Below are 26799 nucleotides of genomic sequence, written 5' to 3'. Positions count from 1 at the left end.
TAATACATGTGCCCGCTATTAAAGATAATGAATATTTACTGCTCCCATGCCCATAATCCCCACCTCTCTCCACTAAAGTGGGTGCCAAAAAGTGGGCGGGATTATGGGTGTGGGAAGCAGTGGCAATTTATTTTCTTTAATAATGGACTTACGTGTTTGCCCCAGCCGCTAGCTTCATACTGGGGCAATCATGTGTTCACTATTAAAGAAAATGAAAATTCACTACTCCCCTCTCCATAGTCTATAGGTGTGTGGAGCAGTGATTCTTAATTTTGGACTAGCCGACAGCTAATGTTGGCGTGTGACTGGGGTTGCATAGCAATGACGTCATGCGCTGCTCTGCTTACACGCTGAAGTCAGTTGCCGGCATCAAAAGGGGACGCCGCTCACCGGTGGAGAGGAGGGAAGGTGAGTATCATTTATTTTTAATATTTTGTTGTGTGTGGCCTAACTGGACACATGTATACCAGGATAGGCTCTTGATGGGGGACATATATACCAGGATGAGCCCATGATGGGGGACATTAGTACAGTATTGGGGGATATTACTCCCGTAATAGTTTCAGCAGCAGATCCCCTCATAACAGTACGTCAAGTCCACATTTTTTACTTTAATTTTTTAGCCTATATTCCTCCTCTAAAGCTTAAATGCATCTTATAGTGTGGTGCGTCTTATAGTCCAAAAAAATACGGTACTTAGAAAATTGGTGACATTTTTAATACTTATTTCACCCACTCTATTTAGGTTTTAGAACAATATATGCTCCTATCCAGACAAAGTCAGTCTATTTCAGGGAAGGCCTTCATATCACAGTAACGCAATGGAAAACCATATACTGAATCCAACACAACAGCATGGCTTCACAGTTGGAGTTCGGGTGATGAACTGACCGCCTTCAGTCCGGACCTTTCACCCATAGAAAACATTAGGTGCATTATGAAATGAAAAATCTAGAAAGAGGACCCATGACTGTTGAGCAGCTATGATTCTACATCAGACAAAAATGGGACAACATTCCTCCCCCAATTTTTCTCCTCACCTCCCAGACCTTTATCGACTGTAAAAAGAAGAGGAGATACTACACAATGGTAAACATGGCCTTGTCCCACCTTTCTTGAGATGTGTTGCTGCCATTAATTTCTAAATTAGTTAATTTTTTTTTAAATAAAATTAAAAAAGTTTAACTTTTTGCTGATCTGTCATCTATGTTCTGTTGTGAATAAAACTGTTTTGGAATTGGGGTTGTACATTTTTTGGAACTAAGACCGGAGTAAGGACTTAAGCAAATGTCAAAGGCATGCACAGACTCTATGTGAAAGGAGACAGAGTTCCTATAACAGAACATTGTATCCTCTCTAAAAACATAATATGGCATGTGTTTGCAAATGCCATATTTTATTTTTGTCACAGATCCATTAATTGCGTCCATAGCAGTCTATGGGCATCAAACTACGGATCTGTATGAAGACATTATGCATGAGGCTTATACAACATTATATCCTTACCACCATAAAGAAAATAAAGTAAATCAGTTACAACAATGTCTTCCCAAACAATGTTATGAAGCTTTTAATAACCAGTCATTAAATGCCCAGGCTCACAGCTGCGCTGCCCTGTGGGCTACCATTTGCCTAGTAAAAGAGGGCCATGATCTTTGGAAAAGTGTCAATAAAAGTGCACTAGTCAATTAAAAAATAAAGATATTACACAGTGATCTTGTAACGGAAAACCGGACCCATCATTTAGTGTACAAACATTCCAAGAATTGTACAAATGGCCATCGTCATCAGACTCTGTGATTTCCTCGCTGCCCATAATTAAAAGCATATTATAATTTGTTAACAAGAATATACATATGCATCTAATGTACAGAAATAAATTATATAGCTAAGAGTACCTTCATTTTCCAAGCTTTGCTCAAAGTCTAAGATTGTACTTGTGAAAGATTGACTTCAGAACTAGAACAAAGCCCAATTATATATATATTTATATATTTATACATACATGTATGTACGTGTATATATAGTAAATGTTAAAATAAACGTCAATAAAATAAATATTCTTATTTCCCAACTATTAGTTGATAAAAAAAGAAATTCCAATGTTGTAAAACAAAAAGCTTTAAAAAATACACCTCAGATCCCTGTTCCCCCTCGAATTTCCCGCTCAGATGTGGTTGTTTTGGCATGTGTTTTGGTTTGTATTTCTGCTTTGTTCACATTGGAAGTCGGCCTTTGCCGCCAGTTCCTGAGCGATAAAGAGTCTTAGCCTGTTGTATGCAGCCCCTCATTGAGGGCAGCGAGATCTGGGAGATTGAGTTGTCCCAGGCGCTGTCAGAAAATATCGGGACATTTCGACCAGTCTTGCTTTTCTTTGCTCTCCCAGTAGCCTCCTTTATAAATACACATGAGCTCATTGGTGTAAGGATCGACCTTCCTCTCAAACCACAATGGCTGATATCCTTCATAATCATTACCTGCAAAGAAATTGTGAACAGAAGAAGATGAATAAATGTCATGTTCTCATATGTATCAATTTCATTTTATAGTTGTGTAACCGTAATAAATGCTTTCTTCCTATAAAAGAGATGGTTCACTGTTTTAAAGACATTGATGGCAGGGCTTTCTATTAGCGCTCTGGACTCTGGGCCCATACAGTGTGTATTACTACCCACCTGGTTTACCTTTAATTCTCCTTAAATTTTGGATATTATCCCTTATGAAATAAATAGGGGATAATTTCCCAATCACTGGGGGTCTGGCCACTAGCACCTCCATAAAACGGGGCTCTCTGGTACCCCATGTAAGTGGAACAGAGGTTGATCATGCACACTGCAGCTCCATTCATTCTTATGGGAGTGCTGAAGACCAACCAAGTGCAGTCCCAATAATAATGAATAGAGCGGGAGTGCACCTAATTGGCCGCTGCCAACACTCACTCTTTAGAACACATTCTTGGGATCGGCGAGGACCTCAGGAATAGGGAAGTTATACCCTATCTCAATGGCCCATAAATAAAACACATCTGTGGGAAGAGTGGGTGGGCTTTAATTTTTTTTTTTTGGGGGGGTTTGTGTGTTCACTAGATCTGATCATGCTGATTTAACCACAAATGTGAGCCAATCAAATACTGCATATGGCTCACACAGAGCTGAGCATCACTCATACCCAAGCACAGCGCTGCTCGTTTGAGAGGTTTTTACTCGTCACTTGCTCAAACCCGAACCTTGTTTTTGAAGCTCGGTTTCTGAACCTCAAGCTTAAGGTTCGCTCATCTCTAGTCTTCTCCTGGAGGGATGTAACTGTCTACCAGGTCTTCATTAGTGCCTCTGATGGTGAGAATAGGCTGGGCTGCCAATAGACACCAGTTGCTACTCTAAGGTAGTTCTTGGGACTGCAGCAGCAGACCAGAGAACCAAAGACGTGGGAACGAGGAACAGGAGGGCGAGACAGAGGTGTAGTCAAACTGCACAGGATTAGAGTACAAAGTCGAGATCAGGAGCGGAGAGGTGAGACAGGATGGGTATACGAGCTGGGTCAATAACTGGAGAGACGGAACAAACATGCATCCACAGGATCGATAGACAAGAAACTAGGAACCAATGATCGGGCAAAGAGTGGAGGGAGGAGCTGCCGGATATAGGCTCAACTAGCACAGGAACCAAATCTCTGCAGGACACAGCACGGTTAGATTCCTGGAGAGACCAGCCACGCCTCCCTATAGCCAGGTGGAGATTCCCTAGGAACAGAGCTGGCAGTGAACAGAAGGCAGCATCGAAAGATGGTTTGATGTTGGAGAAGCAGAGTGGCGAATGCAGTAATCAGGGTGTAGGAGCAGCCGGCATGGTACAGTAGCAGCAAAAAGAACACTAAAGGTGCAATTTGTAGACATGCTTTATCCCTTACAAGGCTATGTGCTCTGACAGATTGCATTTACGGTAGTTAAATACAATTATTCACATAAAACATAGACCAGATCTTTGTACCTTCTTCTAAAGCCTCCACTGCCTCCGCTTCTCTCCTCCTCCGAACAGCTCTCTGTTTCTCCTCTAGCCGCTGCTTCTCCCCATTGGCCTCATCCCACTTGCCATTCTCCATTAATCGCTGGTCCGGCCGATGCCGACTATCCGTTGGAGCAGTGCTGTCATCAGGTTCATTTAGTGTGAGAGCAAGGTCAGAAAAGAAATACATATTTTCTGCATTATCACTGTAAAAAAATAAAATAATTACTTGGATCATTATTAATGTAAGAAGAAATTCCTAAACTTATGGTTGGATTTTCTTCTAAAATAGCAGTAATGCAGTTTATTTACCAAGTGTTTTTTCCAGGTCCCATTGATGCCGGGTTGCATGATTTGTACATAAATGAAAAACATTCTTAAATGTTTAATAATTGCATCAAATAAAAAAAGCAGATTTTGTAAGGCAAATGATTTACTTGCGAAAAAAATGCTCTGGTTTTCTAATTCGTTTGCTTGATCCCGTAATATTACCCTTCTTTAGAAACTCACCTTTACCTAAAAAATGGTACAAACGTACATGTATGGCTATGTTCACATCCGCAATACGTTAGCTTTATGTATTGGAAATGCAGACACCAGCTTCCATTAAAGGGAACCTGTCACCAGATTTTGTGACTATAAGTACTGTAATAAGCAGGCACGAGAAAAGTGTATAGACCACTGGAGTGTGCGCACTACAATACTTTGATCTGCCCTGAGAAGGGAACATCAAAGGCACCTCCGCAGGAACTCAATGTCGGCTAGTGTGTATGACATAGGACGCGTCATGCACACAGGCCCCAAAAGGAGGAGGACAGTGATCGCCTTAGAGAGGAGGCGCCGCATCGTAGAGAGGAGGCGCCGGACTGGAGAGCAGCGACAACCGTTGGACTAGACCGCCACCGTAGTATTATAAAAGTGTTTTTTGTATTCTACACAGCGTCCTGGGCACTTATATACAGTATTCTGGAATGTTGTATATAAGAGTTCAGTGGTGGTGGCCGCAGCTTATAGTCACCCAAACTAGTGATCGGTTCCCTTTAACTCCATCATATGCCAGTAAGTGTCCTTTTGCCAAAGGAGGAGTGGGCTGCACTGCGCAAACTAAGGAGTCTTGGCGTGTGATTTTTTTTGGGTTTTTTTTATTAATAACTGGCACCTTATTTACTTTGCTTATATAGCACAATCGTATTCCACAGCAATTTTCAGACTTTATCATCAGTGTCTATTGGGGCTCACAATCCACATTCCCTATCAGTATGTCTTTGGAGTCTGGAAGAAAACAGGAGAACCCAGAAAAAAACGAGACAAACATGGGAAGAACATACTCCTTGCAGATGAACCCAAATGCTACAAAGTAATAATGTAAATCCGAGCCTTCAGAAAGACGTCGAAATGCGCTGGTTATTAATAGAAAACCTTATTTCACATGCCAAGGCTCCTTCCTTCCGACAGCGCAGTCCGTTCAATGTGACATATACTCTGGCAAATTCAGGTCTGGAAAATGTATGTCCTCCCGCCACGTGGCAGCAGCAAATATTTATGATTCTGTAGGTGGCCATGTCTTACACAACACCTTAAGGTGAGAACGTCGACCGATTTCACTCCTTTCTCCCTACAGTTCTTCCCTATTGTGTGCGCTTCCGTCCTCCTCCAGATTTTTTCAGAAAGTCTCCTTTTGGCACAATTTGTGTTGTAGATGCAGTTGTTTTTTAATTGTATAAAAGTGCAGTTGATTACTCTTGGCAGCATAGCAATATATAGAGCCTATAGACGCATACCTCTGCTAAACATGTGATTAATACATTGAGAAAAAAACAAACTGAATAGAGCCTGAAAAAACTTTCATTTGTACAGGCGTACACTTAACTCCCTTACAAGTGACCTTTACTGTCAGTCAGATGTGGCTTTTTTCGAAATGTAAATTGCTCTACAATTACCATCAATGTTTATTGCCACTGTGGAAAATAACCTTTTCTAGCATCAAAGGTTAATGAAATCTCTCTGCATGCAGGTCGGTCAATTCATCTGTAGAATTAGAGAAGTTCTGATCTCACCCAATGGCGCAGAAATCAATATTGAATTTTTCTACAAGTGGCAAATAAAATAATCAAGCATTCCAAGAAAATGACTATGTATTGTGTGGAACTTTATGTCATGCATGTGTGTAATGCGAAAGCAATGTTCCTGAAATCTACAATTCCAGATCACAACAGGGCAGTGCATATTTTATTCCAGTTGAGCAAATAAGAGCTGCCACTCTAACAGACCTGACATCAGTTTTTGATTTAAAGGGAACTAACCATCAGGATTTTGCTATATGAAGTAAAGGCAGTGCCATACCGGCACTAAGATGCTGAATCCAGACATACCTGTTATAGAAAGATCGGATGCTTGGTTGATGAAATTTCTTTAATCAAAGTTGCAGAAATGTACGGCACTTTGACATGTGCAATAGGGGGCGGTCGAGTCATCTGTGTATATTCCTCCTCTGTTGTCCTCCTGGCTTGCCCCTTTTTCTTTATTTGAATATTGTGCCGCCATTGCTGTTGGTGGCGAATGCACATTGCCACAGTAGTTATGTCTTCATTAAAATGGCGCCAGAGTCTGCACATGTGTGTACCGCAATCTCCGGCACCATTTTATTGAAGTCACTGCGGTAAATACTATGAGAGGCATCAATGCGTGACCATTTTAGTTTCTTTTCTCCATCTGTGCACTTGCCCTTGTCACTCAGTCTTCACCGCAGTGGCTTCAATAAAATGGCACCAGAGATTGCAGTATGCGCATGCGTGGACTCCGGCACCATTTTAATTGAAGAAATATTTCTTGTGGCAATGAGCCCGCGCTGCCAGGAACAGCAATGGCAACACGGCGCGATATTCAACTAAAGAAAAGGGGGCAAGCCACAAGGAGGAATAAATGCCGAGAACCTGACCCACAAAACCCCACTACAGTTGCCCACGTAAGGCCTAAGACACATGGAATGAAAATCTGAGCAAGTGGAATGCGATAAAACATCGCATTCCACTCAGACCAATATTAACCTATGTGTCAGCACCCATGCGCGATTATTTCTCAGCCCTAATCAGACCGAGAAAATAGTCGCAGCATGCTGCGGGTGCAATGCGATCCTTGTTTCTCTTACACCCATTCAAATTTATGGGGCGAGAAAAATATCGCACTGCACTAGCAGTACACCGGTGTACTGTGAGTGCAGAGCGAGAATGGCAATAGCCACCTACGGAGGAGAGATGGAGATAAATCCCTCCCTCTCCTCTGCAGCACCGACCCGCCCCTCCTCAGAGACAGCCCGCCGCCCACATCTGTTGTCCGATCGCAAGATCGGATCTCAGTCGCAAAGACACTCACATCACACTCGGCTCCCTCTGTGCTGCCAGCGTGAGCCTAGTGTCACTCCACATCGCAGTAGTCCTCCATGTGGCCCCGGCCTTAATTGAAGTGCAGTGCATTTCTGCAACCAACCACCCATTCTTTCTACAACAGGAATGCCTGGATTCAGCATCTTAGCACCAGTATGGCACTGCCTTTAAAACCTCATATCACAAAATCCTGGTGGTTGGTTCTCTTTCATTTTCTTTTTTTAATTAGCTGGATATTGTTCTTTCCCAGTTTGTTTTTGTTTGGGGGGGTGGATTTGGCACAAGTATAGGCAAGTCTGTTTAGTATAGAGTCCACCTAAAATAGGTCGCCCTGTCACTTTCAGTGGAGCTCATACATTTTGATCAAAATATGCACTAAGAATCTCATGTTTTTATGCGTGTAGCAAAAGTGCAATGAATGTTTGAGAGCTGTTGCATTGTTTGTAGTTTCAGTAAAGGGGTTATTATTTTTTATAATTTTTTAAAGAAAGGTCTACAAATTATGTAAAACTAAACTCTTCTTCCCAATACAATTCCAGTCTTTGTTTCTAGGAGATCGCCAGGATGTGATAACTACAGCTAATCAGTGACCGCAGCCATCACATGCTATCATAGCTACCATTGTTGAATGGGGATGATAGTAGTATAGGACATAATGGCTGAAGTCACTTATTAGCTGCACCAGCGTCCTGTAGTCACCTGAATTGGAAGCGTCCCAGTGATCTGACCCCCAACAACACCTGGATCTGTGCAATTTGGATTACATCTGGACTAGCTTCATTTTAAAACAAGGTTCAGTTGATGAAAATGTTTACTGTGATTTTACATGGCCTGATATTAGGATAATGAAAAAAGAATTTGATCTTATGAAAAATGAAAATTGCACTGACATACAGTGGCTTGGAAAAGTGTTTATACCCGTGAACTTTGCCACATTTTTTTCACATTGCATCCACAAACAAAATGTATTTTATTAGGATCTTGTGTGACTTACCAACATTAAGTTGCAAGTATTTGTGACGTGTAAAGGAAATGATACATGGTTTTCTAAATATTTTAAAAACATATTGAAAATTATGATGTGCATTTGTATTCAAACCCCTGAATCAACACTTTGTAGGACCATCTTTCACTGCAATTACTGCTGCAAGTATTTTGGGGTATGTCTCTACCAGCTTTGCACATCTAGAGGCTGAAATTTTAGCTCATATTTCTAGGAAAAATAGCTGCAGCTCAGTGACACTGGATGGAGATCGTCTCTGAACAGCAATTTTCAAGTTTTTCCACAGATTTTCAATGGAATTTAGGTCTGGACTTTGCTACACACAAACACATGAATCTGCTTTGATCTAAACCATTCTATTGTATCTCTGGTATTATGTTTAGGGTCATTGTCCTGCTGGAAGGTGAACCTATACCCCAGTCTCAAGTATCTTATAGCCTCTAACAGGTTTTCCTGCAGAATTGCCCTGTATTTAGTTCATTCTATCTTCCCATCAACTTTGACCAGCTTCCCTGTCCCTGCTGAAGAAAAGCATCCCCACAGTATGATGCTGCCCCAACCATGTTTGACGGTAGGGATGGTGTATTCAGGATCTTGTGCAGTGTTCGTTATTCGCCATATATCTAACTTTTTGTGCTAAATGAAAAATGCTAGTTTAGTCTCATCTAACGAGAGAACCTTCTTCTACATGTTAGCAGTGTCACATACATGGGTTTTTGCAAAGCGCATATTTGATTTTTTTATGACTTGCATTCAAAACTGGCTTTCTTCTTGCCACTCTTCCATAAAGGCCAGATTTGTGGCGTAGAAGACTAAGGCGGGCTTTGCACGTTGCAACATCGGTAACAATGTGTTACCGATGCTGCAGCGATAGTCCCGCCCCCGTCGCACGTGCGATATATAGTGAAAGCTGCCGTAGCGATTATTATCGCTACGGCAGCTTTACACGCACATACCTGCCGTGCGACGTCCCTCTGGCCGGCGACCCGCCTCCTTCCTTAGGGGGCGGGTCGTGCGGCGTCACAGTGACGTCACACGGCAGGCGGCCAATTGAAGTGGAGGGGCGGAGATGAGCAGGATGTAAACATCCCGCCCACCTCCGTCCTTCTCATTGCAGCCGGGAGGCAGGTAAGGTGAAGTTCCTCGCTCCTGCGGCTTCACACACAGCGATGTGTGCGGCCGCAGGAACGAGGAACTACACCGTACCTGTCGCTCCCCCGGCATTATGGAAATGTCGGAGGCTGCAGCGATGATACGATGACGACGATTTTGCGCTCGTTCATCGTATCATCTAGGATTTACACACTACGACATCGCAAGTGACGCCGGATGTGCGTCACTTTCGATTTGACCCCACCGACATCGCACCTGCGATGTCGTAGTGTGCAAAGCCCGCCTAATAGTTGCCCTATGGTTAGATTCTCCCACCTAAGCTGTGGATCTTTGCAGTTCCTCCAGAGTGAACATGGGCCTCTTGGCTGCTTCTCTAATTAGTGCTCTCCTTACTTGGGATACCAGTTTAGGTGGACGTCCGTGTCTTGTGTAGGTTTGCAGTTGTGCCATACTCATTCCATTTTTGGATGGTGATTGAACAATACTCTCGGATATGTTCATAAATTGGGCTATTGTTTTAAACCTTAATCTTTACGCTCATCTACATCTTTATTTTTGACATGTTTGGTTAATCCTGTTGGATTCCTAACGTTCGCAAACAAACATCTGAGGCCTTCACAGAACAGCTGTAGTTATACTGAGAAATTACACACAGGTGGACTCAATTTACTAATCAGGTGACTCAGGATCTTATTTAGGTTGTAGAATAGCGGTGATCACGCAGGGTGACAAAGAGGCAGTGACCCAGAACAGTCCAACCTAAAACGGCTTTATTCAGCACTTGAAGCAGTAAATGCCCTCCGGATCACAGCCGAGGTTCCACACAGTCCAAAATAAACAAACACAAAAACAGTTGCCGTAGGAGATGGCCACGCCGTATCGCTCTATGATATGCCAGTTGTGTCCACCGACCTGTGTTCAAGTTCCACACATGGCTCACATACACAGGGCTCCCTGCTCTGCACTTTGCAAAACCAAACTTGCCCCCTCCCAAACCTTTGCAGAGACTATTAAATTAAATCAGTGGCCATGAGCCACATGCAAAACCCAGCCCGGAGGTAGTGGACCGACCCCTGTCCTGCACTACAAAGGTATTAATATGTTTCCGTGCGCATTCTGGGGGATACATATCGATACATATGATTCCCCTGACTGCCTCACAATTTTCAGATTTATATTTTCTAAATATTTTGAAAATCATGTATCATTTCCCTTACACTTTCCAAATACTTGCTACTTTGTGTTGGTTTATAATATAAAATCCAAATAAAATATATTTATGTTTGTGGAAGTAGCATGAAAAAAATGTGGGAATGCTCATGGGGTATGAATACTTTTTCAAGGCATTCTATTTACAGTCTGTACAATAAAAGATATTAAATAAATTCGCTCAGAATCAGAAACCAGTCAAATGTTTCTATTGCCATCACTGAGCGAGGAGAGGCATACGGTACTGTTCTTCAATGCAAAGGTTTTAGCACACCCCTATCATCAATACTTTATCTCATATACATATAGTTTTTACATCTTCATACTATATGTTATTGAGACTTACGGTAGAGGGTACTTTTTCCAGAGCAGTTTTGGTGGGAGCGTCTGGTATACGGTCTTCTGTTTCCCTTCAGTGCTGCCATTGCCTTGACTGCTCTGCACAATCTTTGCACATTCCATCTTCTCATCCCATGTCCCAGATAGAACATAATGTGCTTTTCCATTTGCATCTGTCACAAGTCCAGTAACCTGTAGAAGATATAAAAGTTTTAAAAAATTAGGTATTGGAGGATTATTCTGTTATCCCAATAAAACACTTCCCATAAGTTGATCACGCTAAGCTCCAGGAGAAGGCAAATCCTACAAAAAATGATTAACATTCTTCATAATTATTAAGTAGAAGGGAAAATTAATCCAAACATACCGTACTCACCCTTTCAAGTAAACTTTGAACCTGCCAATTTTCATATTCTCCTCTTTCATTTTTTTCCTGTTTTTCTTCCAAGAGCAATAACTTTTTATTTTTCTATAAACATAACTGTATAAGCCTCCTGATGAAACTGGCAGTGCGGTGAAACGTGCGTCGAGGTGGGGGTGGCATATTTTGCAGTGCTGCATAAGACTTATCCAACCTACCAATGGCCACAGGTAATCGGATGGTTACATCCATGGAACACTAAAACATATGAGGTGGATGTAATATATAGGGGCAGTATGTCCTAAACATAAAATATCCCGGAGGTCTATGATATGTACTTTTTCATGGAATCACCTGTAGGTGTTAGATATTTATTATTCAATGACTTAAGAGATATTTGATATGCCATTTGTGGCGGTTTTTGCTATATGTGACATGCGACTATCACTGGCCAGTTTAGTTACACCCTTAACCTGTTGTAGCATTTGCACTAAATGTACCATCCTTTGTGGTGCGGCTCTCTATCCCTCCCAATATCCAAATATATGTATGTTAGCCTATGTATAATGAAATGTTATTGTTTGCACTGGCACTTTGTTTAAATAAATTTCTACTTTGAATATCATAATCTGAGATTCCTGAATTTTTATAGGTTGTAATAACTGTATAAGGGCTTGTGTTTTGAGGGCCGAGTTTTAGTTTTGCATGACAACATTTAGTTTGCCATACAATGTACTGAAAAATGGGGACATATATTCAAAGTGTGGTAAAATGGGGGTTCTCAGGTGACACTCAAGTACCGCGTATAATTGAAGTCAATGGGAAACTCGAGCACTTTTAAACGCTGATGCTGGATTGCATAATAAGCAGTGGGAAGCATGCTCGCTCATCACTACTTGTATACCAGCTTCAGCTCCGAACAAGACGAAGTCCCTTCCTCTAGTGTAGGGGCATATAAAGCCCAAAATTGCTCACTTAAAGGGAACCTGTCATGTTAAAAATAGAATCTGATCTGTAGGTAGGATGTTACAGAGAAGGAGGAGCTGATGACATTCAGTTACATTTTTATGGGAAAAAATTTCAGTACAACTTAGATTTTATACATTGAAATCCCTTGTGCCTGTATGTAACAGTCCAGTGGGCGGTCCTATTCAGTGACTGACAGTCTTCCTGCTGTGACTGTGCATGTAGAGATAGCTGCCAATCACTTGTAGTACCGCCTACTGGACTTATATGTATATAGACACTTGGGATTTCAATGAGTATAATATAGGCTATATTGATTTTTTTTCAAAAACCTAAATATCATTCTGCTCAGCCTCTTCTCTGTGCCATGCTATACACAGATTGGACTACATGTACAAAGTGACAAGTTCCCTTTAAGACATATAGAGATAAACTAATTAATACAATTTTGAACCCAAGGAGCATACTGAATAGTCAATATGTCGCAAATGTCACGTTAGGAATAAATCACTGATTTATTGCACGGGCAGCATTTTAAGAGTGGTAGACATTACTGTGAATATTCTTGGAGACATGCGCTCATTGTTCAGAAATCTGTAAATTGTACCAGAACGGCTTTCTTTATGATCTCTGTGTTAAATCGCAGCCCACCTCTGGCTATAGGAGAAAGCTCGCTGGCACAAACATGACCATTTCATGCTCAGCAAGAAAGCAGACTGCTGAGAAATAGATGTACCTTGTGTTATCCAGGAGCAGCGCTCAGCGTGGCACCATTGTGCACATTGCTTAGTGAAGGAGCAGAACAGTGGATGCTTCTGCTGCACACCAGGATTTCATTTCTAGATTAATAAAATGTACTACTGACTTATAAAGTGCAGAAACCTAAAATTAGAAAACGTTCACATTACACTGTAGTTTAGCTGGAATAAAGAATTGCTTGACCCCATCTTTAGAAAATACTTCAATTTCTTTACCGTCTAGACATATGTATTTAGGATACATCTCAAGCTCGTCTATAACTTAGTTACTTTGCTGCTGTGACCTTCTAGGTGCATTAATACATTAAAGGGAATCTGTCACCACTTTTTTGGCGTATAAGCTGCGGCCACCACCACCGGTGGGCTCTTATATACAGCATTCTAACATGCTGTATATAAGAGCCCAGGCCGCTGTGAGAACATAAAAAACACTTTATAATACTTACCTAACGGTCGCTCGGTTGGCCAGATGGGCGTCTCCGTTTTCCAGTGCCGGCGCCGCCTCTTTCGGCCATCTTCGTCCTCCTTCTTCTCTAGCCGCGGTGCATGACGGGTCCAACGTCATCCACACTCGCCGGCATTCAGGTCCTGAGCAGGCGCACTTTGATCTGCCCTGAGCAGAGCAAATCAAAGTATTGTAGTGCTCCTGCGCAGGACTGGCTAGTGTATGACGTAGACACGTCATGCACACAGGAGTCAGAATGAGGACGAAGATGGCCGAAAGAGGCGGCGCCTACACCGGAGAACGGAGACGCTCATCTGGCCAACCGAGCGACTGTTAGGTAAGTATTATAAAGTGTTTTTTATGTTCTCACAGCGGCTTGGGCTCTTATATACAGCAGGTTAGAATGCTGTATATAAGAGCCCGGTGGTGGTGACCGCAGCTTATCCGCCAAAAAAGTAGTGACAGGTTCCTTTAACTACAACAAGGACCAAAGACATCGAAGGGATTCTCTCATTATAGATAATGCCTTTCATATGGATATTGTGCTGTGGAGAAAAAAATCCTTCAAATTCGCCAGGAAAAAACAAGTTTTGTATGGATTTTGCAGTTCAGCTTTGTGGAGTATTTGTGTGTGTATATATTATATATAGCAGATAAAATAAGTATTGAACACATCATCAATTTTTTAAGTAAATATATTTCTAAAGGCGCTATTGACATAAATTTCTCACTAGATATCGGTAACAACCCATCCAATCCACACAGGCAATGAAATCAAACCACTGATGTCCATAAATTTATTGATCTTTAATAATGTGAAATGACTTAGGAAAAAGTACTGAACACGCAAACTGACATTTATTTCATACTTCGTAGAAAGCCATTAATGGTGATGACAGCTTCAAAATGTTTCCTTTACTTAGAAACTAATCACATGCATTGCTGAGGTGCGATTTTGGTCCATTCTTCAACACAGACACGCATCAAATCCTGTAGGTCCCGTGGACTCCTATCAACTCTGAGCTCTAGTTCCTTCTGTTAATGTTCTCTTGGATTCAGGTCAGGCGATTGGCTGGGCCATTCTAGCGGCTGTATTTTCTCTCTTTAAAACCAATTGAGGTTTTTCTTGGCTGTGCGCTTGGGATCATTGTCTTGCTGAAATGTCCACCCTCGTTTCAACTTCATCATCCTGGTAGATGGCAGCAGAGTTTTAGCAAAAATGTCTTGGTACATTTGTTAATCCTTCCTTCAATCATATGAAGTTTTCCAGTGCCGTCCGCTGAAAAAAAGTCCCACAACATGATGCTAGCACCTCCAAACTTTACTGTTTGGTATGGTGTTTTTGGGGTGATATCCAGTACCTTTTAGCCTCTGTATATGATGTGTATTATGGCATCCAAACAGTTCACTTGTGGTCTCATCTGACCAGAATACTGTATAGTCTTCCTGTAATTCACAGGTTTATCTAAATGTTGTTGTGCAAAATTTAAACATGCTTGAACATGCCTTTTCCTCAGCAATGGAGTCTTGCATGTGAGCCTGCATACAGGCCATGGAGGTTGTGTGCATTACTTATTGTTATCTTTGAAACAATTTTACCTGCTGAATCAACGTCTTTTGAAGCTCTCCACAGGTGGTTCTTGGCTCTTGAAAAACTGTTCTTATAATTAAGGCTCCTTTACACCCTGAGACTTTCTAGTGATCCCAACCTGGCCGGGATCGCTACAAAGTCTCTGGTGAGTTGCTGGTGAGCTGTCAAACGGGCAGACCTGGCCAACGATGCAGCAGCGATCCGGACCTGCAGAACGACCTCGCTTTTCATTGGGGACGTGTCAAAGCAGCTATTTGAAAGGGAAGTCGCTAACGAAGTCGTTGTAATGGTGTCAAACACACCGATGCTTGCTGCATAGCAGGAAACAACGGACCAAAAAATGGTCCTGAAAGATTTGTAGCGATCAGTGACCTCACCGCAGGGGCCAGGTCGCTGATACATGTGACACACTGCAATGTTGCTGGGGAGGTCGCTATTACGTCACAAAACCAGTGACGTTACAGCAATGTCGTTAGCGATGTTGCAGTGTGTAAAGGGGCCTTTATTTTCACACCTCTGTCTGAAATCTTGCAGCACCTGGTCATGGCCAGTTTATGGTGAAAGTCTGTTATTTCCACTTCTGGATTATGGCCCCAACAGTGCTCACTGGACGTTTCAATAGTTTAGAAATTCTGTAACCAATGCCATCAGTATATTTGGTAACAATAAGATTGTGACGATCTTGAGACAGCTCACTGGTCTTAAAGGTACCGTCACACTAAACAACTTACCAGCGATCCCAACAACGATACAACCTGATAGGGATCGCTGGTAAGTTGCTAGGAGGTTGCTGGTGAGAGGTCACACAGTCAGACGCTCCAGCGATCCCACCAGCAACCTGACCTGGCAGGGATCGCTGGAGCATCGCTACACGGGTTGCTGGTGAGCTGTCACCAGCAACCAGTGACCAGCCCCCAGCCAGCAGCGACGCACTGAAGCAATGCTGCGCTTGGTAACTAAGGTAAATATCGGGTAACCAACCCGATATTTACCTTGGTTACCAGCGCACACAGCTACACGTGCAGAGAGCAGGGAGCAGCGCACACCGCTTAGCGCTGGCTCCCTGCTCTCCTAGTTACAGCACACATCGGGTTAATTACCCGATGTGTGCTGCAGCTACATGTGCACAGAGCAGGGAGCAGCGCACAATGCTTAGCGCTGGCTCCCTGCTCTCCTAGTTACAGCACACATTGGGTTAATTATCCGATGTGTGCTGCAGCTACATGTGCACAGAGCAGGAGCCGGCACTGACAGTGAGAGCGGCGGAGGCTGGTAACGAAGGTAAATATCGGGTAACCAAGGACAGGGCTTCTTGGTTACCCGATGTTTACTGTGGTTACCAGCCTCCGCAGAAGCTGGCTCCTGCTGCCTGCACATTTAGTTGTTGCTGTCTCGCTGTCACACACAGCGATCTGTGCTTCACAGCGGGACAGCAACAACTAACTAAAAAATGGCCCATGACATTCAGCAACAACCAACGACCTCACAGCAGGGGCCAGGTTGTTGCTGGATGTCACACACAGCGACATCACTAGCAACATCGCTGCTACGTCACAAAAGTTGTTCGTTAGCAGTGATGTTGCTAGCGATGTTGCTTAGTGTGACGGGGCCTTAAGCATCATGAGATGTTTCTTGTATGACCTTGGTAGTGGTACACCTTTTTACAGGCTGGACCATCTGATATTATTTTTCAATAAGTGGTTGTAATGGTTTGTAATTACTGATAACTTTCACCTCTTGTCATGACTTTCCATGGCTTTTTGCACCTCTCTTTCTTTATATGCCCAATAATTTTTACTTGTGTCATTTCTCTTTATTACACATAACTTAATTTATGGAATCTATGGTTTTATTCCTTTGCCTGTGTTTATTAGATGGGTTATTATCGACATTCGGTGAGAATTTCATGTAGCGCCTTTAGAAATATATTTACTTAAAAAAGTGGTGAGATGTTCAATACTTATTTCAACCACTGTATTTACATTATATGGAATAATATGATAGTGATAGAATGGTGTTACCTATAGCACTCACTCTAATAATATAGACCAAAATTACCTAATTAAGGTATGGGAGCCACTGGATTCCTCATTGGTTTGCCTTTTTTCCCAATGAGAATTTTTTTGTTTGGTTTCTTCTAGGTAACTAAAATTTTGATATGTTGTAGCCACTCTTCAGTAGTTTGAATACAAGGAGATTTCAGTTCTAAACCCTCCATACACCTCAGATTGCTGTCAGCCAAACAGTGATTCAGATGATGGTTTGGCAGGCAGCTATCTTGCCCCACTCTCCCACACACAAGAGGACTTGTTCTGCGGAGGTCTCCCGTTTACTGAATGAAAAAGCTGCTACCAGACATCTCTGACAGTGCCTTTTTTCTTAAGGTGGCTTTACACACTGCAACATCGCAAACGACATCGCTGTAACGTCACCGGTTTTGTGACGTAATAGTGACCTCCCCAGCGACATTGGAGTGTGTGAGACACATCAGCGACCTGGCCCCTGCTGTGAAGTTGCTGATTGCTACAAATCGTTCAGGACCATTCTTTGGTCCTTTGTTTCCCGCTGTGCAGCATGATCGCTAGAAAGTTTCAGTGTGTAAAGGGGACTTTACAGCGACTTTGTTAGCGACTTCCCTTTCAAAAAGCTGCTTTACAACGTCCCCAATGACTAGCTAGGTCGTTCTGCAGGTCCGTATCGCTGTTGCGTCGTTGGCCAATTTTGCCTGTTTGACAGCTCACCAGAGACTTTGTAGCGATCCCGGCCAGGTTGGGATCGCTGGTGGGATCGCTGAAAGTCTCAGTGTGTAAAGGGGCCTTTAAAGGCCCCTTTACACTAAACAACTTACCAGCGATCCCAACAACAATACAACCTGATAGGGATCGCTGGTAAGTTGCTAGGAGGTTGCTGGTGAGAGGTCACACAGTCAGACCCTCCAGCAATCCCACCAGCAACCTGACCTGGCAGGGATCGCTGGAGCATCGCTACACGGGTTGCTGGTGAGCTGTCACCAGCAACCAGTGACCAGCCCCCAGCCAGCAGCGACGCACTGAAGCGATGCTGCGCTTGGTAACTAAGGTAAATATCGGGTAACCAAACCGATATTTACCTTGGTTACCAGCGCACGCAGCTACATGTGCACAGAGCAGTAGCCGCGCACACTGCTTAGCGCTGGCTCGCTGCTCTCCTAGTTACAGCACACATCGGGTTAATTACCCGATGTGTACTCTGCTACACGTGCAAGGAGAAGGAGCCGGCACTGACAGTGAGAGCGGCGGAGGCTGGTAACGAAGTTAAATATCGGGTAACCAAGGACAGGGCTTCTTGGTTACCCGATGTTTACCGTGGTTACCAGTGTCCGCAGAAGCCGGCTCCTGCTGCCTGCACATTTAAGTCCCCTTTACACACTGAGACTTTCTAGCGATCATGCTGCACAGCGGGAAACAAAGGACCAAAGAATGGTCCTGAACGATTTGTAGCGATCAGCAACTTCACAGCAGGGGCCAGGTCGCTGATGTGTTTCACACACTGCAATGTCGCTGGGAAGGTCGCTATTACGTCACAAAACCGGTGACGTTACAGCAATGTTGTTTGCGATGTGGCAGTGTGTAAAGCCACCTTAAGGAACACAAAGATCAGACATGCAGGATTCTTATCTTCCCCAGCCACATATGTCTGGAGAGATTTAGTAAGCCCCTATACATACGGTATTAGACTGTCAGCAGAACCAATCAATATTAGTGGGTTCAGCAGATGATAGTTTAAAGTGTGTTGATCTTTAAAACCACACTGACTGGTCAATCAAAGGCAGAAGAACTTTCCTTATCCTAAAGCATGAGTAAAGGAATGTACAGAAACAGTGAATTTTATATGGAGCCTGCAGATTACGCAGCTCAAGGATAAGCTTTGTGCGATTTGGTCTAAAGGCCCCGTCACACACAGAGATAAATCTTTGGCAGATCTGTGGTTGCAGTGAAATCATGAACACATTGTTCCATTTTTACACAGCCACAAACCTGGCACTGATTGTCAACAATTTCACTGCAAGCACAGATCTGCCGCAGATCTATCTCTGTGTGTAACAGGGCCTTAAGGCTATGTGCGCACGTTGCGTTTTTTTTTCCCGCGTTAACGCTGCATTTTGAACTGCAGCGTTTCAGTGCCAAATTGCATGTGTTCTGCTTCCCCTGCAAAGTCTATGAGAAGTCCGAAAATTCTATGCGCATGCTGCATTTTTAAACAAAGCGTTTTGGATGCCAAAAATCGCTGCGGAAAAAAAATCAGCATGTCACCTCTTTGGTGAGTTGTAGCTGCGTTCTCCAACCATTGAAATCAATGATGTGGGTCAAAACGCAACCAAAATGTACTTGGACTGCATTTTTGTTGCGTTCCGCATGCTTTTTTGACAAACAAAACGCAGGTCTTTTCAGTCTCTCTCTGTCTGTTGATGTCAGTTAATCTCTCTCTGTCTGTCGGTCGGTCTCTCTCTGTCAGTTGATCGCTCTGTCTGTCTCTCTCTCTGTCTCTCTCTCTGCCCAGTCGGTCTCTCCCCCCTCTCTCATACTCACCAATCACTGGCACAGCGCTGCACGACGGTCACAAAGCTCCGGCGGCTTTTCCTCTTTTGAAAAAGCCGGCCGCTCATTATTCCATCTCGCATTCCCCGATTTCCTCGCCCACCGGCGCCTATGATTGGTTGCAGTCCGACACGCCCCCACGCTGAGTGACAGCTGTCTCACTGCAACCAATGACAGCCGCTGGTGGGCGAGTCTATATCGTGCAGTAAAATAAATAAATAATTAAAAAAGACAACGTGCGGTTCCCCCCAATTTTGATACCCACCAGGGTAAAGCCACACGACTAAAGGCTGGTATTCTCTTGATGCCGAGCTCCACTTTATGGGGAGTCCCCCGGCCTAACAATATCAGCCAGCAGCCGCCCCCGTAATTGCTGCATCCATTAGATGCGACAGTCCCGGTAGTCTACCCAGCTCATCCCGAATTGCCCTGGTGCAGTGGCAATCGGGGTAATAAGGAGTTAATGACAGCAGCCCATAGCTGCCACTAAGTCCTAGGTTAATCATGGCAGGTGTCTACCCGAGATACCTTCCATGATTAACCTGCAAGTTAAAGAAAATAAACACATACAACCGAAAAATCCTTTATTTCGAATAAAAGACAAAAAAAAAAAACACACTTTCACCACTTTATTAATCCCCAAATACCCCTCCAGGTCCGACATAATCCACATGAAGTCCCAAGACGCATCCAGCTCTGCTACATGAAGCTGACAGGATCGGGCACATACCATGACCGCTCTCTGTCAGCTCCACGCAACAACTGAAGTGAGCCGCGCGATCAGCTATGACATCACTCAGGTTACCCGCGGCCACCGCTGGATACTCCAACTGTGACAGCAAGTCACCCGAGTGACTGAAGTGAGCGATGACATCACAGTTGAGTTGCAATCTCGGGTGGAGGACTCCAGCTGGCCGTGGGTATCCTGAGTGACGGCACCGCTGATCGCGCTGCTCACTTTAGTCACTCAGGGAATTAGCAGTCACCGGTGAGTCCTTCACGGGTGACTGCTAATCTGGATGCGACACACAGACAGAGCCGGGGGATGACAATGAAGTAGGGTGAAGTTCATCCGAATTCATTCTCATCGCGCGACTCTGTCTGTGTCTGCTGTCAGTGGGCATGTAACAGAGCTGAATTGCCGGGGGACTGCACTGACAATAATGCATCCAAAACGCATGCAAAATGAATAAAAAATGCATGCGTTTTTGATGCATTTTTGTTTTTTACAAACGCAGTGTTTACATTTGTCCAGTCTGCCAGAGGGTGCGTTCTTTTCTGCACTGCACAGAACGCAACATGCACACATACCCATAAGCTTGAAAACACTTTCCAATCAAAACTATTAAATGGTGGCTGTAACTCAACAAACATTTCTTAAAAATTGCCTTCAAGGAAACATTTCACCCCTGAACATAAATGCGTATGTATAGTCACCATTTCATCATGCCCTTTGCTTTTGTTACCATTGCTTCACTATAATAGAGAAGTGACCCGTTCTCCTTTCCATTGCAGAGGATGTGCTGTGGAAAATGTTAACTATGGATCTTCGTGGTTCAGAATTTCCATGGCAATTTTTGGCACCTTGAAATTGTTCCAGAAAATGAAGTACACTTTTGGCCATGAATGTAAGTTCATCATTGGAGGGTCGCATTAACTACTCAAAATTCAGGTTTCCAATAGGTATCCTCTCTGGTCATTTAGGCTAGTTTCACACTTGCGTTGGACGGGATCCGTAGCATTGCGTTGTGTGACTCATGTAACGGATGCGTTGCATATAGTGGCACAACACATGCTACAGATCGTACAAAATAACGCTATCCGTTGTAGTTTTTTTTCCTTGACTTTACACATCTGAGCATGCGCATTTGTGTAAAGACAGCTGCGTTAACGGAATCCGTCAAATGACGCATTCTAATGGAATCCGCCACCATAGGCGTCCATTATAAAAACAACGGACGCCTAACGGATTCCTGCAGGTTGCGTTTTTTTGACACTCCGCCAAGCGCAGAAAAACGTTACATGCTGCGTTCCATCCGCCCGACGTAGCGTCAAAATAACGACGCTGCGTCATCCAGCGGATGCAACGCAGACACTTGCGTTACAGTGCGTCGTCCATACAAGTCTATGGAGAATAGCGCAGTGCGTTAACGGACTGCGCTATTCTCCATAGTGACGGAATGCGCTGAACGCAAGTGTGAAACTAGCCTTAGACTGAGGTCATATTTTATTTATTTTAAACTACTGAAAAATCATTCAACTTGCTCTGAATATTGTTTTTACTGTTATTTGTAACCTCTACTATTGATTTTCAGAATAGGGTTGTTTACGAGATTTACTACATTCAAATTTGTACCCAATTTGCACTGTGCAATTTCTCTTTAGTCAATACTTAGGGGTACTTTGCACACTACGACATCGCAGGTGCGATGTCGGTGGCGTCAAATCGAAAGTGACGCACATCCGGCGTCGCTGTCCACATCGGAGTATGTGAATCCTTTTTACAACGATTTACGAGCGCAAAAGCGGCGAAATCGTATAATCGGTGTAGCGTCGGTCATTTCCATAATTTCGGAAGGACCGATGTTACGATGATGTTCCTCGTTCCTGCGGCAGCACACATCACTATATGTGAAGCCGCAGGAGCGAGGAACATCACCTTACCTGCGTCCCGGCTGCAATGAGGAAGGAAGGAGGTGGGTGGGATGTTTACGTCCCGCTCATCTCCGCCCCCCTGCTTCTATTGGCCGCCTGCCCTGTGACGTCGCTGTGATGCCACACGACCCGCCCCCTTAGGAAGGAGGCGGTTCGCCGGCCAGAGCAACGTCGCAGGGCAGGTAAGTGCATGTGAAGCTGCCGTAGCGATAATGTGCGCTACGGCAGCTATCACAAGATATCGCAGCTGCGACGGGGGCGGGGACTATCGCGCTCGGCATCGCTACCACCGGCTTGCGATGTCGTAGTGTGCAAAGTACCCCTTAGTCTCTTGGATAAAACACAAAATGTGTCATAAAACAACTTTTCATTCTATAAGGGTTCAATAAACACTTTGAAGTATATAACAATAATTTATATGCACGCTGAATCAATCACTACCTTTCTTGCAATGTCCCTTGAGAAGTAGCTATACGGGGTGAACTTCAGCTGGCATTTGTCCTTGGTTTTATAATTCGTAATCTCTATATCTCCAGACTAAAGGAAAAAAGGGAGAAAAAAAAAACTCTTGAATGAAAAAGATAGCAAACAAAAAAAAATCATTCTGAAAAGCTCCAATACTTGTCTGTCAGTTTCAGACCAGGACAGTCATCAAGTCTGATATCTCTGCTACTTCCTATGAGAAAATTGCTTGTGACAGTTACATGGTAAGCCTTCGGGACCCAGCAGTAAGTTTTATAAATCAATCGATGGAAGTTATTTTCAGATTGGGCAATATTACGAAAACGTAAAATCTTGAGTTTCTTTTGTGTACAAAGTTATGGAATAGCCCATAAGAGTAATAGACGTTCCTCTATTGACTACAGAGGTCCAAGGTTTAGGGGGACCCAATTGCACCTCCAGAGAAGCAAGCAGTTTCATTCACATACAAATTATTAAACTGCAAAGGGCAGATATAATTTAGTTGCACAGAGGCCTCTTCTGTCCGTGTACACCCCTGCTCCATGCTGTCATGCATTTTGAGCTGAAGACCCAACTGGAGCTGAAGGCCCAATTATCATGGTTTATTTTTTTATATGGGTTAGTTAAATTAGACCTTACTGATGATGTCTCTTCTGAGTGCAATACAGAAAGCAGAATTTACGATGCTATTAGGAGTGGACGTGCACATGTTCAGTATAGATGGTTCCTCCCAGAATCCTTTACTCAAAAAAGTTATTCCAGTCCAAAAAATGTACGCACATTGGCCCCAGTTCATCAAGACTAGTGATTTTCTCACTGGTCTTGATGAGGAGCCATGGCCAACTCAGATTCATGAAGAAGTGTTAGCCTCTTTATTGAATCTGGAGCGTATGACAAGTGTTGTGCGCCACAGTGTCTTACGCAATACATCTTAGTTGGGTACTGGAGTAAGATTTCTGGTTTATGGAACTCAACAGCCCGTCATGAATTTGATGGTCTGCCCATTTAGACTGAGCTGGGTTGGGAGAAACTGGTGTGATACTGCCAAAAGTCAAAAAATGTTGCTACTTTTGAAAACCTTTACGCCAATTTTATGGTCGTAAAATCTTTGATGAATTGGAGATAATATATTTACAGCGCTGAGCTAGATGTTGGTTCTATAAGAAAAAAAATCCATTAAATGCTTCACAAATGAGTTTGTTGAATATACAAACACATGGCTGTACTCTCGTTATCGGACTTTATATCTTGAATACGTCATTAAAATCCACGGATGATTTCAATAAATGATCAGAATATATACTGTATGTGTTCTGTACTGGGGATGAGAAGCAGAACCTTGTAGCACAGATGTATATAGGGCATTTTATGTCATTTTGCTCTGTTCCTAGCACTACAATGACAATGAACTGTAAATCATGACATTTACAAATGGAAATTATCCTTACCTGGTCTATCCAGAGTTTGCCTACAATGATGTTGTGCACTGTGGAGGTGACCTTCTTCCACACATAATGGTTGCCACTGGACAGAAACTCCAAGTGGATATCCCCTGTGACATAAACAATTTGGACAGAAAACGTTGAAATAATTGGTATGTTTAGGCACTGATTTATCTCATATGTGCCTGTAGATAAAACATTTTATGATGAAAACATAGTAATGATTCAAATTGGCAAAATAGGTCAGAGCAAAGGACGCTGTTGCCTTTATGTAGACCTCAATAGATAAGGGAATTTAATTTGCAAACTACAAAGGATATTCTGTGTTAATAAATGTAGGATTAGTCCCTTTAGACTTTTATGGTGCTTTTTACTGTATTTTATTTGACAAGACTACAATATGGAGCTGAGTTAATGAATCAGCACCCCTAAAATAAACTCTGGTCCAGATCCCGTCGCTTTTTAAAATCTATTTTATTACCCCTCAATCTACTCTCAATAGTTTCCAGCAACACCTTGAAAGGGCAATTTTGGAGGGACAGTTGAACAAGCCCGGGGGGTGATTACCGACAGATTCCATTACTTTAATACCCAACTAGGACTTGCGAAATTCCCATTTAATTAAAGGGGATCTGTCATCAGGATTTTGTTACCTCATCTGAGAGCAGCATAATTTATGAAGAGAGTCCCTGATTCCAATGATGTATCACTTCATTTACTGGGTGCAGCAGTTGTGACACGATCAGAGTTCTTAGATGTAGCATGTATCACAGCTCAGGAAGCTAACCTCGCCCACAACACAGCTCTGTGTGTACATTGTCTATTGACAGTGAGCTGCTTATCAGAGGAGTGGGTGTGGCGGACGACTTGACACGATGTAACTAGACACAGTAATGATAATGTCCTAACGACAAAATCATTATTATAAGTGAACAACAGCCACAGCTTAATAAATTACACATTGCTGTAATATGTTTTTCAGACCCTATTGCCTGCTGTCTTCAGATCACATAGCAAAAAAAACTGCTGAAAGATTCTCTTTAAGTAAAACACATCACCCAGATTGTTGGATAAGACTTGTAAGACTGCTAATAATGTCGAGAAGTAGCTGCAGAAATGAACAGGAGTGCTCTTCCTGTTGTGCAGGGGATCTGCAGCACAGCTGTATTCCAGGGACCAGCTACATTTCCCCTGCGCATTCAGGAATATTGCTGTGAACATAAAAACATTTATGGCTGTGGTGAATATAAAGTGATAACATTTTCCTAACAATATGCCATCAGTTAATAAAATGTCAGTACTTCTGTAGGTTTTATTGGGAAGCATATGACGTTCTACTGTTACCAATGAATTCACTGGGATTATCTTTTTGGTGTACATTGTAATCACAGTGAGGTGAAAAACTAAAGTTAGGGACCATCCTGATTAGTTACATCTTGTCGCGGTGGGATGGCTTTACAGTTTTTGATCAAAATAGTATCAACTAATAAGTACCCTATATTAATTACTTGTGCTAATACAATTGTTTCCCCGAAAATAAGCCCTACCCCAAAAATAAGGCCTAGTCGTGGTTCAATAATGAAGTGTCCATGCAGCTTAAAAAGTTACTGTAGGAGACTTCATTATAGAAAGAAGACACACCCAGAAGTGAGAAGACCCCGCCATCATACTCACCAGACGCCAATTGGGAGGACCTGCAGTGGATCAAACACCTACACACACCAAATCGCACACCGACACATGCCAGATCGCACACCCACAAACACCAGATCTCACACCCACACACCAGATCACACACCCACACACATCAGATCGCACACCCACCAGATCGCACACCCACACACATCAGATCACGTGCACACACAATCACACATCAGATTGCACACACACTCACCACATCCAACGATATTGATTGCTTCTTGCCAGCAGAAGGACCTGGGACGCGGTGCAGTGGAGCGCGAGGACCTGCGGGTGGAAGGCATAGAGGACCCAGCGGTGGAATGCATCGATGCTTTCCATCCCTAGGTCCTCTATGCGTTCTACCTGCAGGTCCTCGCGCTCCACTGCCTCCCAGGATTCTCTGCCGGCCAGAAGCAATCGGTATCACTGGATGTGGTGAGTGTGTGTGTGCGATCTGATGTGTGTGTTTGTGTGTGCATGCATGAGTGTGTGTATGTCGGCCCGAAGCAGGGGAGGACGGCACGCAGCATACCTGCTGGAAGCACCCGTTGAGGATCGCAGGAGGACCTGGGAGTGACGCAGGCGCCCGGGGTCTGGTAAGTAAAACTTTCTCAACTGTGTTTCCCCGAGAATAAGTACTACCCCGAAAATAATCCTTAACGCTTTTTCCGGTCCAAAGAAAAAACAAGACAGCATCTTATTTTCGGGGAAACACGGTAGTTAGTTAATTACTTATTGCAAGGCATTAACTCATTGTTTTTATCATAGGTTTTCTACATTGTAACCAGTTTACATACCATTCAACAGCACAAAA

At 43.3% G+C, this 26799-nt stretch overlaps 1 protein-coding gene across 3 annotated transcripts in view; it reads right to left on the bottom strand.

Moving 5' to 3' along the window:
• Positions 1-489: 489 nt before the first annotated feature.
• The window catches only part of OSBP2 (oxysterol binding protein 2), a 326746-nt gene continuing 300436 nt past the window's right edge, over positions 490-26799 (bottom strand). For all 3 annotated transcript variants that reach the window (XM_075324438.1, XM_075324455.1, XM_075324447.1), the window contains 5 exons: positions 24312-24415; positions 22843-22938; positions 11056-11240; positions 3987-4207; positions 490-2477 (listed from right to left, as the gene is read on the bottom strand). In XM_075324438.1, the coding sequence (XP_075180553.1) occupies positions 2335-2477; positions 3987-4207; positions 11056-11240; positions 22843-22938; positions 24312-24415 (749 nt within the window). In that variant the 3' untranslated portion in view covers positions 490-2334. The remainder of the gene's footprint in view (positions 2478-3986; positions 4208-11055; positions 11241-22842; positions 22939-24311; positions 24416-26799) is intronic.

Source organism: Anomaloglossus baeobatrachus, chromosome 1 (genome assembly GCF_048569485.1).
Source record: "Anomaloglossus baeobatrachus isolate aAnoBae1 chromosome 1, aAnoBae1.hap1, whole genome shotgun sequence".
Taxonomy (NCBI): domain Eukaryota; kingdom Metazoa; phylum Chordata; class Amphibia; order Anura; family Aromobatidae; genus Anomaloglossus; species Anomaloglossus baeobatrachus.
The sequence above is the reverse complement of the archived record's forward strand: the minus strand, read 5'-3'. Positions and strand labels throughout refer to the sequence as shown.